Source organism: Neodiprion pinetum, chromosome 4, assembly GCF_021155775.2.
Source record: "Neodiprion pinetum isolate iyNeoPine1 chromosome 4, iyNeoPine1.2, whole genome shotgun sequence".
NCBI classification, from domain to species: domain Eukaryota; kingdom Metazoa; phylum Arthropoda; class Insecta; order Hymenoptera; family Diprionidae; genus Neodiprion; species Neodiprion pinetum.
In genome coordinates, this window is record NC_060235.2 from 40,844,835 (window position 1) to 40,859,365 (window position 14,531).

General features: G+C 38.1%; 1 protein-coding gene across 10 annotated transcripts in view; it reads right to left on the reverse strand.

Moving 5' to 3' along the window:
* Stacl (Stac-like) overlaps positions 1-14,271 on the reverse strand; it is a 41,931-nt gene extending 27,660 nt beyond the window's left edge. For 2 of the 10 annotated variants that reach the window (XM_046622979.2, XM_046622986.2), the window contains exons 1-3: positions 14,030-14,255; positions 10,757-11,633; positions 1,228-1,484 (exon numbers count right to left, since the gene is read on the reverse strand). In XM_046622979.2, coding sequence (XP_046478935.1) covers positions 1,228-1,484; positions 10,757-11,312 — 813 coding nt within the window. In that variant the 5' untranslated portion in view covers positions 11,313-11,633; positions 14,030-14,255. Of the gene's footprint in view, positions 1-1,227; positions 1,485-3,521; positions 3,651-10,756; positions 11,634-11,891; positions 12,127-12,374; positions 12,831-13,605; positions 13,912-14,029 lie in introns of those variants that run through there. The other 8 variants (XM_046622980.2, XM_046622982.2, XM_046622985.2 and 5 more) reach the window with 8 other exon arrangements.
* Between the last annotated feature and the right edge of the window lie 260 nt (positions 14,272-14,531).

The following is a 14,531-nucleotide window of genomic DNA, read 5'->3' on the forward strand; positions in this document are numbered from 1 at the left end:
GAGTTCTGAAATTAATTTACTCGCAAATTAGTTTTAAAAGTATTCCCAAACATTTCAACAAGCTTAAGTATTTTATGGCAAAAGTAAATGAAACCTGACGTTTCTTCACAATTTTGACATCATCCTGCGGGCATTAAACAACGTTGAAGATATTTTATGTTTACAGTCGAGTGAAAAATTAAGACACAGATGTTTAGAGTCTATAACCAAACAAAGTTCTTATACGTTTCGTTAATAAATTCTACCCTTTGTACAGGGAAACATTGAAAGCTATAAATTTTGATTAAAATAGATGAGTAATTAGTAATTCGAAGTGATTTACATGACGGAGAAACTTTGATTAATGTCAGTTTAACTAAACTGTACACCTGATACATCCTTAACTCTGCTCGATATTTCGAAAATGTTAAAACCACCACGTTTAGAGTATAAATAATATAAGAACCTTGACTTACGTGGTCTCAAAGCAATCAATCGTCCGGGAACATAAAACTAACTACCTTATATATAAAGCGCGTATTACTTATACATGCGAAAATGAGGCATACGTGTCGTATAATCAGAAAAACAGGCGATATTTGTATAAATAAATGAAAACCTTCGCACGTATTTCGCTCGTTACGATAAACGAAGTCGATTTTTCGAGCTGAAAAAGGGGGCCGTTCTCTTTTCCGAAGATGGATTATTACTCCTCAGCTATTATGTACTCACAATGCGGAAAGATGTACCAGCTTATACACGACGCCGTAATCCGCGCGATCGATCTCCTGGATTTCAATCAATCCATACTCATCCTCGCGGCATGAATAAGTAACATGTACCCGAAGTTACGGTCGATCAATTTTGATCTAAAACTCGAGCTCCTGCTGACATCGTACATACCGAGACTCTGTGATGAATATTTGAAGAGCGAATGAAACAGTTATACCAAATGGTGGGATTATTGACCGGAAATTGTATGCATACCTTGCATATTCGTTCACTATTGAAACTCTTCTTGACCAATTGATCGATTGATCAAAACTTGGAGCACTTTGATGAAAAAAATTTCCGTTGCGTATGCTGTTATTCCCATCACAGTGAGAAAAATCCGCACCAGTGCGAAAACGTACCATTTTCCGCGCTAGTGCGAGAATGTAACATTTTCCGCACTAGTGCGGGAATGTACTGTTTTGCGCACTTGGTTGGTAAATCTTTTATTTTTCTTTTTTTTTTTGCTTTTCTCACCTTTCTCGATTGCACCTTCCGGTGGAAGCTCGCCTCCTGCGTTGGCCGCGCAAGCTGCTGCTGCAGGACACCCGCGAGATCCAAATTCGCCGCAGCGTCCGCCTCGACCTGCCGCAAAAGACTTTCCCAGGCGCGTCGCATCCCTCCTGAATCTCCCCTCGGCTCTCCTGAACGTCCACGAAAATCGTCGACCAGCCGCCGTATGTTCGCCGCGTGGCTTTCCATCGCACCCCCCAATTCCTGAGCGAATTCCGACACTGCAAGGGGCGGGAGTACAGGTGATAATTAACGCTGGGTATTTTTTTTTTTTAATCCTGTGTAATTTTACGACTTCCGGAGGAGGTGTGTCGCCGTCATAAATGTAACAACGTGGCGAGGGATAACCTTGATTAATAAAAAATGCACCCTAGCTTCCGATGAGAAAAAATAACTAGCTAAAAAGTTGCAGGGCATAAATATGAGAAATTTATAAAATTATTGCAGCAATGATTCAGATTTTTTCGTTTAATTAAACAAATTCAACGTTTTCATTTTTTCTTTTTTTTCGTATACTTGTGTTTTTTGCCTCGAGGAAATGTTGTTCTGTCAGGTAAGCTTCGTTGAATTTCGTACGTTTGAGATTATTTTAACGACTAATTAGAGAAAAATAATTTGGTCGTTGGATGACTTTCTTCTTTTCTTTTTGTTTTTTTTCTCTTCTCTTCGTGGTCATATTCGAAACGAAGAACAAAAGCATTGAATTATCAGCGGATTGAAAAAAATTTCTGTTCGACGTCGGCCGTACGAAAGTTTACCGTCTAAATTAAATACGTCGAAAGCAGTGTGATTCGGTTGTAACGAGGTGAGAAATTTTTTTGTTTCATGTAAAATCTGCATGGAAAGTACGACTTCGCGCACGGACAAAATTCGCGCGAAGCGCCCGATTCTCCTGGACGTTAAAAACCGTTGGGCAATGTTTTTTTTTTTTTGTGCAGAAAATGATCGGGGATCAGAAAAAAAATATTTACCATTTTAATCGCTGCTTGTTTCAAAACCCGAAGAAATAACAATATTTCATGCCAATCAGATGGAATCAAAATTCGCAAAGGGCGACACAGATGTGAAAGTTTTTCAAAATGTAGTTTGAAATTGAATCGTTGAACCTTTTCGGTTCCGGAAATTTTGTTATTTTTTATATATATATATATATTTTTTTTTTTACCAACACTAGAAACATTTCAACCTCCATACGATGTACGGTGTTTGAGTACAATTAGCGTTTACGAGTGAATAGGCCATTATCTTCCCGCGGCCACGTGCGGATCGAAATCGGTTAATTGCGTAAGTAGAATCGCGTGTTTTCCCTAATTGCGCACACACTCGACACATCGCATCGTTCGATTATGTATACAGGCATTGTACAGCCGAGCTTAATACGACCTGTATCGCGATGAGATAATACCGGTTGGAAAAGCGGTCAAGATCCGGTGTCAGCCGATGTGAGTAACGATCGTTTTCATGACGGGAGTTGACGATGAATAAAAAAAAAAACCAAAAAAAAAAAAAAAAAATGGGAGGCGAAAAAGAAAACCCCAGGAAAACCATCAGGAAACCGTGTCACCGTATCCCACGGTACTTTATTCTATTTTTGTTTCGTTTTTTTTTTTTCTCTTCTTTTTCCATATCCCTCCCCTTTTTATTTCCATTTCTTTCTCAATTTTTCCTCCCGCATATGAGGCTCTCAAACGTTTATTGCACCCATTTGCGGGATTACCTTGCAACGTTCTTTATTTACAATAAATCTATCCATCGCGGTGTACGGGAAAAATACGGGAAGAGATAAACGGGGAAAAATAACGTTAAATACAAGGAGATGAAAAAAATCAAAGAATCGTACAAATTTTATACGCAAACAGTGTGTCGAAAAAATGTATAACCTAAATATTATTTGTATAGGTATTTTTTTTTTTTTGTTTTGTTTTTTTTTCTATCGCGAATACGTTGAATTCTCAGGCACAAAAGCGTCGCATGATACTTTCTGCAGCGGCGTGTAAGAAAAGTACACATTTCAATACCCATCGCGATGTGAATCGAATGATCGATACGTAAGATATAGACTGCATAGATGTATTATACTTGTAACACATTCTTTCTTTCGTTCTTTTCTTTTGTAAAATTCACGGATACACGTACATTGTGTATATGTTTGTCATTTTTACCCGCGAAACAAAAAATTCCTATACACGCGGCCTCAAAAAGCTTAGTTCATAAAATCGCTGACATCGCAGGGAATTGTTTTTCATCGTTTCACTTACTTTTTCTTCCGTATACTCGTTAAAAAACATTACAGATCGAGATTGTCGAAGTAGAATTTATTTTCAAAAATCTTCCTCCCGCCCGACGAACGACCTTCTCCCTCCCCATTTTTCACCCGCGGTCTCGCAGACGGTTTGTTTCAACAACGAGTATCCATCAGCTCTGAGAGTTCCAGGATCGGCCTAATTGGAACATGAGAATATCAAATGACTCTCTCCGATATCACGTTGCCGTTAGATTTTACCTTCCGCCGACATTATTTTCCTTCCTCTCTCACCTCGGGTTTCTTCTTCTTTTTTCTTCTTTTTTTTTTTTTTTGTCCCCCTTATTCTTATCGTCTCTATTTTTTCCCCCTACTTCTCACTTTCGTCCCTTTTCCCCCAGACAACGGTCGCCCGTTCGATCGACTCCAACAGCATCGGCGGCAGCGGATTCGTCAGGAACGATCGGTTATAACGAGGATTCACAGAATGCACTTGGCGCTTAATTATCAGGTCGGCTGTCGGTGGTGTTAATAATGACGAACGCCGCGTCGGGGAAGCCTCGATCCTTTAATCCAGGCCGGTAATATGCATAATTAATGTAACCTTGTCAAAGATTGCAGGTGGGTATGCATACATAATACAGAAAAGGTGTTTAGTCAGGGGTTGACCTGAATTCAGGTGGGGCAGATCAATACCTTGCCTGTTCACCAGCTCGGCTGTGCTGCCATGGCAACCTGCAGACTCCTTCGACATTGTAAAATATTTATAATGCCGATTCGGTCGGTGAGGTGGGATTTTTTTTTTTTAAACAAATATAAACAATTACATTAAATGTCACGCGTCACGCCTGGCTCGCAGGATTCTCATGGATCCGCTCTACCAAACTCCGGACAATACGTTTTCAGCTCCGGCTCAGCGACACGAACCCCTCGAATTACCTTCCAACCGAGATCCAATTTCAACCTTCCCACCACCTGATTTCTCTATCTAGCTAATAGCCGTGTACTACGCGTAACGTAGAATTTCAAACTAGTTTCAACCGTCAAAGGGAAATCTAATTTTAACAACGATATTTATAACTAACGGCGACGGAATCGAATTGCAAAACAACTTGTTCGACGAATTTTATCAACGGCGATAGAATTTGCATAACGATTTTTTTAAATAGGGACCAAATTACTTTTGCTAATTCGATTCGGCCAATTATTGCATTCAACCCTCAATCGCTCTCTCTCTCTCTCTCTCTCTCTCTCTCTCTCTCTTTCTCTCTCTCGAGCCGTCGACAGCACGACGTGCAGTTAGAACGTGAATAATCGATGTAATTACGCTGCATTCACTTTGCTTATTTAATATTCTCTGTATAATACTGTGAAGAAGAATGATAAAAATCATTTTACCTGAAACGGTGTCGTGATTATATATATATATATATATATATTTATAGCGCCGAAGTATTACGAGAGGTATTTACTGACGGAAGATATGAGGAGAGAAAAATTTTTACGATCAACTTCTCCCGACCGTTATATAACAATCAAGATGTAAAATAAGAATAACAAAAGTATATCTGTAATAAATTTTTCTGTACCGATCAATTTTCAAAATGACTCATCTGTAATAGGTATGTGTAATGAAATTTTTTATAATTCTTAAAGAAATTACCTCGAAATGAAAAATCGCTATCGAACCTCTTAAACTGCTAATTTCAATATTTATTTAAGTTTCTACACGTTTGAGAATCATCAAAATTAACGAAGAGATGTTAATTTTGAATCGAGCAACTTTGTGATTCCAGTGTGCGAATCTCAAAAGTTCAAATCACGTTCGTTCCACTGTTTAAAATTTCACGAAATGGCGTTGAAATTGGATGGATTCGAAATCGATTTTTTTTTTCTCCGTCTTTTCAACACGAGGCGTATTTATAGACTAGAATCTAAGCGTTGCGATAAATTGGTGTTTCGCGTAAAACGTGTGAAAAAATCGCTGTGCAACGCGGACGAGAATTTTAGCCACGTAACGAACTACTGTAAGAATGAAAAATTCATTCACGTCGTTAAAAGCGTATCGTCGGTTGGCACGTATATACGCACGTACCCCAAAGACCATAAAAAATTCATTGCCTGCGGATGTGCAGAAACAATTCCAAATTCACCGATGCCCGCTACGTTTCCTGCACGACTATAATACACGTATATAATCGATCGTGAAATAATATGTATACATTGGAGTGGTTCAAAAAAGTCGAGTGTTTTTTTTTTTTTTTTTTTTGTTATTTTTATCAAAATCCCATCTGAAATACTTTCGAGGGGGTGAAAAAAGATGCCTGTCAAAAGCAGAGCTCTCAGTATTAATATTCAGAGGTCAATCATCGCGGATTTCTATTTTCCATTTAAGTGGTACAGGAAATTTCTTTGTTTTTTTAAATTTTTTTTTTTCTCAGAATTTCGTAGCTCGCAAACCAATTTTAATGCAATTAAAGAAAAAAAATTTTTTTTTCAACATGTGGAATGAGAAATTTCATACTACAATATTTGAAACGGAATTAACCATTAACTTAAAAGTAGAATTGATTTCAGTGAGGTTATTTTATCATTGAAAGTAGAGTTTTATAAATTGAAAATTGTTGGCTGACTTTCTTCCTCGTAGAATATCACAAGCTATAGAAATTTTATGAAAAATTTGATGATGTTTAGGAGTAAATTTTAACACCTTGCCGTAAACTAAAAAAAAAAAAATAGTCGAATGTACTGTAAATTTGACTTCGAGCTTGAATAACTTTGGAAGGAGTCAATTTATCAAAAAATGTTAAGAAACACTTTTTGTAGAGTGTTCGGCTTCCTATAAGAATATGTACGAGTCATTTGAATTTGTTTATTGGTTTGTGAGTTACAAGATTCTGAAAAAATAAAATAGATCTTTTTTAACCCGGCCAGTATACACGCGTATAAGTATCGTCCATAAAAAGATTTATTTCACTTTGTATGCATAAGTAGACTTTTCTTTCTTTATTTTTATTCTATTTGCGTCCGATTTTATAAGCCTCAGATTTTCGTATATTTTGCATTGAAACAACGCGAACATTGTACGAAAAAATTATTCGTCTTGTTTATTCACCGGGAATGAAAGTTGGCCGAACGAAAATAATTTGATTAAATTCATCCCCTGCACGCATAGAGCAAACACCAAATATAAGTGTATTATACGCACAGTCAGAATTGAAAGTTATTGGAAAACTCGTTCGAAACATTACCAGCAGTGTAAATCGCCCCGATGGGAAATGGCGAAGACGAATAAAAAAATACCTGTACGTATAATATCTGTACGTTGTACATAGCAGTAAACATATTGAGATAACTTCTTTGCTTCTTAATATTCCGCAACGAGGCGAAGGATATTAGATTAGAGAGCTGGCTCGTAATAATTCCGTTGTTAAATATTTTCATTACCCGTTCTAGGTTATCAGCTTTTTCACTTACATGAAATTGCGCGTTAAGAATCGGCGAAGTGAGACGCGTAGTTCCTCTTCTCGAATGGAAAATTAATAACCTCAGCGTTAATATATTCGTAAACAAGAACACAGGGAACCTCATCCGACATAACGAAGCGAGAAAACGGAACGCCGGAGTCTCTTAACCCTTTGAGTCAGAGTGGTGGAAGCATTTTTACCAAATATTTTATACGCATTTATGGACGTTTAAAGAAATTTGAAAACGTATTTTTTTTTTACTATATCTGACGGTATAATAATAGATTTTCAATACTCGAGAGCAATTGTTGCGATGTAATGTAAATTGTTATTGTTAGACACAAATTGACTGAAGAAAATACATGTTTTATATAAGTTATAAGTTTTTAAGATCGTTGATTACGAATCTGATACCGGATTCAAAAAACTCAAGATGGCGGATCCAATATGGCGGACGAAAATTTCAAATCGATCGAATCCGGAGAAAAAACTCTGTAGAGGGGTTTTTGGGGTCGCTGATTACGAATCGGAAATCAGATTTTGAAAATTCGGTACGGCGAATCCAAGCAGCGACCCCAAAAACCCTTGCACAGAGTTTTTTGACCGGATTCGAACAAATTTGAAATTTTCGTCCGTTATGTTGGATCCGCCATTTTGAATGATTGAAAGCTGATTTCGGATTCGTAATCAGCGATCCCAAAAACCACAGAACACTGTCTCGTTTTAAAAGTTGGTTCAGCGCGATAATGTGTGACTCAAAGGGTTGAGGATGTATGGGACGTATAGTCAGGTCAAAGATGTGTCGAATCAAAAACGTAACAAGATGAAAGTTAAACAGGGCAAGTGATGTTGATCAAGTTGAATCTAATTCGAGAAGTCACTGTGATCCGGATGAAAGCGTTTTAATAATGAACTTCAAGTGTAAAAAACTTGTTATTAACGACATCAAAGAAATCACATTATTTCACTGTTTTTTTTTTTTTTCTTTTTTACTTTTTTTTCCGGTAAATTGATACAGTTCGTCTGATCGTGATGAAAAACAGCTTATTCTACTGGTAAATAAATTCCCGGAAAATTGCCTGAGGCAGATTCTTTCTTGGGTTCGTCAGATGACAAAAAAAAAAAAAAATTCCACGATTATCCAATCGTAACAACTTACACACGAATAAATTATCGTTAAAAAAAAAAAGAAAATTCATTTAAAACAAAATCAGCTCATGCCGATTAGAACGAATCAAGCAATATGGTGTTTCCGATGAAATAAAAATAAAAACGTGTATAATAATAAGATTTCTATGAAGTAGCTAAAGTAACGATGTGTTTATGGTCGAATTTCAATGTTTCAACATTCAATCCTTCCATCGTGGGAAAGTCAGTTACAGTCAAATGTAACTAAAGCATCCTGAACGACGCTACTTAAAAGCTACCCGTTTCGTCGCGTCTTTGTTTCAACAATTTTCAGCCCGACTGTACACCCCGTAGATCGTTAATGCGGATGAGCTTCAGGCCCAGTTGCCATTTGCGACCCCGATGATTAATTCAACTATGATTCAAGGTCCGGAGTCGCTGTCCAACTCTACTTAGAAAACGATCCGTGGGGTTCGAGCAGGTTCACAGATACAACCCCCGACTCAATTGCGGGGTTCTCGTTACCGCAATTACGACGGCACACGACGAACTTCGTTCCGTACACGCGTCGCGACGTGGTCGCATTGTTGTGAACAGGCAAATTGTCCCGTCGCGAAGCTTCGCCGTGCGAACCCTGCAACTTGGCTCGATATTCGCCCCCGCACGCGAGTTTTCTCTATTTGCGTGCCGAATAACTTGATTCAAAATTATTTGCTCGTTACGTTGCGATGTATGATCCCCTCCCTCCCCTGGGCGGGGTAAAAAATTAAGTGGTTTAATTTCGGTGACCTTGATAAGGCCAGCCTAAAAACATTCCTCTGGGATGCGTTTCGAGACGGTGAAACATCCGGAAGAAGCTTGTTTTTTTTTTTGACTTTCTCACTTTTTTGCATTTCATGTTTTGATCAAACGACTGGAAAAATTTTGTGGCCGATGAAATTCAAAAACTGATTCGGTTCCAAGGTGAAAAAAGCTGCGTCGATTTAGACTAAGATCATGAAAATTCGTTTATCCATTCTCGAGATATCATCATTTTTACACATATACACATTTTTTTTTTCTCGTACGGTTAATCGAATAACTCTAAAACTAATGGATCGATCTTATCCAAAATCTCAATCGGTTCTAAGTTGAGGAAAGCCTCGTCTATTTAGACCAGAATCGTCCGAATCCGTTCTTTCGTTCTCCAGATATCGTCGGATGAAAAATTGATAGCACAGACACTCAGACGTTCGTTCGAATATTTTCAAAAATTATTTTTAAACCTCCCTTGAAACGTCGAGACTCAAGATACAGTGAAAACTGAATTTTTCATTTCCAAGGTGATTGCAATAACATCCCTTGTTCGTTTTTTCTTTAGAAAAAAAAATAAATAAAAACGAAAAATCGCAATAATTTCAACCGGAATTTAACAAGGACGCTGCTTTTGAAATTCCGGCATTTTCGAAAGCACCTCACCCTTTGTTCAGGCTTATTATACCGGTTGTTGATTGACCGAAATTTAACACGCGACGTTTAATTAAGCATCGATGTATGTTTTCCGATTCTATTCAACTTTCACCGTCGCATCGCGTCTATTAAAATAGTTGCTCCGTGCACGTTTCGTAGGATCGATAATTGACTGTACCTTAGTTGTTGGGGGGAAAATATAATTACACTACCAGTTATGGGTCACGGCGATACGCGATCTACGAGTGACTCTTTGACGTGTGCAGAAGGTGCTGATGATCCAACACTTACGGCTAAGGCCGATCGTTTTTCTTTTTTTTGTTCTTTTTTTTTTCGTTGCTTTTTATTCCACTCGAATCTGCGGTGATATAATATGCATATAAAAAGCGTCGAAAACCACTTTGCTGCAGAATACATGGATGGTATTATTATACAAAATGAAAACGTTTCAATTTTCCTCGATATTTTAACCCCACATTTTTATATCAACATCAATTTATTATCGGATTAAATATAATGCACCGGGCGTACCTACGGTCGAGTAAAAAGTACAGTGAAACTGACATCAAGTGCTGGTTCTTTTTTTTTTTTTCAATTTCTTTTTCGGTCCCAAGTGTCGAAATCAATCATAATTCAAAACGTTTTTGCCTTGAATATACATATATATATATATATATATATCGAATAAGTATTCTGTGATTTAGTTTGAAGGTAATGAAAAAATTTGCCTCAAACTAGCTTCCGGTTAATTACGAATTCATTTGCGAATGAAAATCCAGAGTTCCAATTTACTGAAATGCAACATTGAACGGTCCGTTTTTTTCCATTCCATCCAAAAAAATAAAAAAATAAAATACCGACTACTAGGATGGTCCATATTTAGGGTGTGACGAATTTTTTCCATCCCGCCCCCCCCCTCCCAAATCAACTTCAAATAATTAACAAACATTTGCATAATTTTTTTTTCAAAGAAAGAATAGTAACGGATACCAGACTTTCCGGTATCGGCTACCAAAACTGATTTTCACTTTCTACCCGGAACAATATTTTTTCGACAGCGATAAAAAAAAAAAAAAATGAAAACAGTCAAGGACCGAGCGTTAACCGGAAGTAAAAATTTCCCTCACCGCACTCTTTCATACCGCTGAACTTTGTGCTTTATTACCGAGCTTACAGAGTCACAGAGAAAAATGATTGATATACTGACCGTTCTGAACGAGCTTGAGGGTGTTGGCATTGTGGAGCTTTAGCGGTTCGCTGAGGGATGCATGTGTCAAGTCCTTAAGGGGGTTTGGTGCGCCCTCCTCGTTGGCGTTGCGGTTATTTTGCATAATAACTCGTTTTTTCTTACGGCCTTTAGATGTGCCGGAATTTCCGGACGAGTTTAAACAGCTCTTCTCGATATTACTATAACTACCGCTATCGTTACTGTTGCTGTTACTGTTGCCGTTACCGTTGATTTTATTACTATTATTGTTTTTGTTGTTGTTGTTGTTGTTGTTGTTGTTATTATTGCTGCTGTTGTTATTATTATTGTTATTATGATTGTTACTGTTGTTCTGATCGTGATCGTTCCTAGTCGGTTTTCCCGGCTTATTCTTCTTGCTCTTCTCTATCTTCTTAGCGTTCGAGTCAATCTGACTCCAGTTAGAAACTTGGCACCGTCGACTCGTCAACACGCCAGCGTTCAGTAAGCTCCCCGCGGGTAGCCTGTTGGTTTCATAGATTCTAAGGAGCTCTTCTGCCGGATAGATGACGTACATGCCCGATCCAAGACGAATTTATTATTAATACCGCTAGAGCAACCATTTCTATCCTCCACTTCATCGTTAAACGCACCTGCTCCCCGGCCTTTATTGTTATTATAATCCCCGCGATTATTTACGTAGTATAATAAGTCCTTTCCACCCGTGAAAAACATCTTTCTCATACTCCCGTAGCTGGGTCTCCGATTATCGCCGTGATTCGCAGCACAAAAAAAAACCTGATTTTTTTTTGTTTAATCTTTTTTTTTTTTTTTTTTTGTATATATTTTTATTATTTATTCACGCGTCGGGGCTTCTTTAACGCGTTTCCATCGTCACCTGAAATCAGACAGTTATTTATCACCGTTGTTAAGTGAATAATTTTATCAGTGCGCGGATAATCGGGCGAGGAATCTTAACGAATTTGGTTTTTTTTTTTTTTTTTTTTTGTGAAAATTGTTTCGTCAAATTCTAGCCGTCGCCTTTTTATTCGACTTTTCGTTATGCTATATATGTATATATATATATATATATATTTGTATTCTCACCGGTGCGCGGTTAATTTTAACTTTTATAAAACAAGAAACAGCGTATTACCTTCACAAACAGCCGATAGACACGCGGCAACGTCACCTTAAGTTAATCAACTCAAAAATAGCTCATCATAATATACGGTATACGCGCTATACAGTGTGTATTGTATCCCAGCGCAGGTTGAGCTACCCTAAAATCGGCTATTTTTGTTCAACGAAAATCGTGAATAAAAGTAAAATAGAATCTGACTATCCGACTAATATTTCCCTCTAGCCGTGTTTCACGCTCTTTGTCGCTACTGAAAAAATTCACAATCTTTCACAATCGCTTTGATGTAAAAATATACGTTCTTTAATCAAGTAATCGGCCTCTTCGATCAAACTGATGAGACTTATTATTCACACGGTTGGAGAAACTGGTTACCTAAATTGAGTCAATATTAACACGACGGAGTATTCAAAACGGGTTTACACCTTGTTCGATTATACATTTATTAAACGTTATAGATTTATCGTTAAATTTAACCGACGTGAAGTTTTTTATTACCTTTGAAAATTCGACCGGACAGCCGAGAGTTTATCGTTTTGTACGACAAAAGATCAAATTAATCGCGCGCGAGAGGTTTACAAAAGTATTTTAAACACATTTCAAATAAGTGGTGAAAAAAAAAAAATGATCTACTCAATTCTTTTGCGAGAGATTGTAAATTCGATTTTCTATACATTGTTAGTTGGAAAAATTGGGACTTGTTTCTTGCAACAAAATCTTATGAGAATAATTTCGCCAAATTGAAATATGTAAAGCTAAATATGCTTTATAAACTTGCGAAATGATATCCGTATAGCGTAACAAAATTACATGAGTTTTCTTCCTCTTGTTCAGCAATTACTTTCTTATTTTTAAACAAAGTGATCAAATTCTATAAAAATTACTGAATCGGCGCGACGAAACGAGACGTCGTGCGGTTTGTCCCGAAACAAAAAAAAAAACCGAGTCCCGAGCTCTGAAGAGACCGATTGCGAGGAAAAGACTGCCGCACGAATATCTGTCACTCGGCGGATGTTCGGCAGATGTGGCAAAGGGGCGGGAAGCGAGAGACAGAATGAGAATATAAAAATAATCGTCAACTAGGGGAGTTGCAATCTCCTAGCCGACGATGAGAGCGATTTCTGACCGAAGTGACGAGTCGTAGAAATAACCGAGTGATCGAACTAAACGCTATCTTTCCTCGCCCGATTTCCGACCCTGTCCTGCAACACCGCTGGGTATAATGTGAACGAAATAAAAATACTCAAGTAGACGGTGGGTTTCAGTCAGTTTCGTTTCGTTTCGTTTCGTTTAGTTTCGTTACGTTCGGTGTTGGTCAGCGGAGAAGTTGGCAGCATTAAATATTCAGTTAGGATTTATTTATACACCCGCTATATATAGTCGGCTCTACACTCCATTATATACACATAATACATATGTTACACATCGGAAGCTTTCGTAAACTCGGTAGGAACGAAACGCGGAATTGAGACGATTTTTGAAAAAAATAAAAGAGAAAAGATTGTATGAAAAGAAGAGAAGAAGAAAAAAAAAAAACAACAACGACAGTAACGAATAAAACGGAAACTCCGCGAATCGCGAAAACCGCCGCCGTTTGAAACCCGGCTCACCGATTACGTTAACAAATGTATATATTAGAAACACATGACGCGGGCGACACCGCAGGTATTATTTGCATACATTTTTTCCCCGCTAAGCTGAGCTTTTCTTTATTTAAAAAAGAAATAACCTCTATTATACACTTCCAATCCGCACGCTTGTCCGGCTTCAGACGTTCCACTTTCATCCTCCGCAGCTGAACGCGTCGTGTTATAATAACGCGTTATATGTATAATGCATAAATTTTCTTTTAATTAACAATTTCGCCAATTTTTCATACATAATTAACGGATCGTTGCGTATATTCGTTTCAATACCGAGACAGTCAAAGCCGCCGTCGCGTTACCTAACGCCGTGCTTAAACTGACGATGAAAATTGGAAAAACAAGGCCCCAAGGATTTTCGCTCAAGTGCCAAAAACAAGAGAGAGAGAGAGAGAGAGAGAGAGAGAGAAGAAAAAAAAACGGCAAGATCGTTAGAAGAAAAGCTCGATTTCATCAGGGATCGTTAAGGGGAGAAGAGTTTACGATTTTGCAATAGTCGTGAAAACTCACACTGAGCTTTTCCTCCTTCATTATCTGTCTGCAAAGTCTTCGGACTGTCTTTTTTTTTTTTTTTTTGTTCTATTTATTTTCTTCTTATTCTCTGTCTATTATTAACTTTTCTCAACGCGGACGAGCGACGAGCACCGGAAGAAGAAGAAGAAAAGAAGAATCGGTCGAAGGAGGGATTCAACGTCGACGCGGATCGAAAGCTCGCGCAGCACTGACGGCGAGCGCTCGCCGCCTTCGTCTGGTTCTTCGCTCTTCGGTTTCATCCCATATATATACATATATATATATATATATGTCTGTGTGTGTGTGTATGTATATACATTCATGTATATATCAGTTATACATAACGTACATGTATACGTATACACACGTCCGACGCAGGGCACACGCGCCAAGGGTGAACGCGAAAACGTCGCACGCGCCCTCGCGGACCTCCGAGAGCTTTTCGGGAGCTTTTAGTGAGGTATCGCAGGTATGTGTGCGCGGATAGAGACGTACGTAC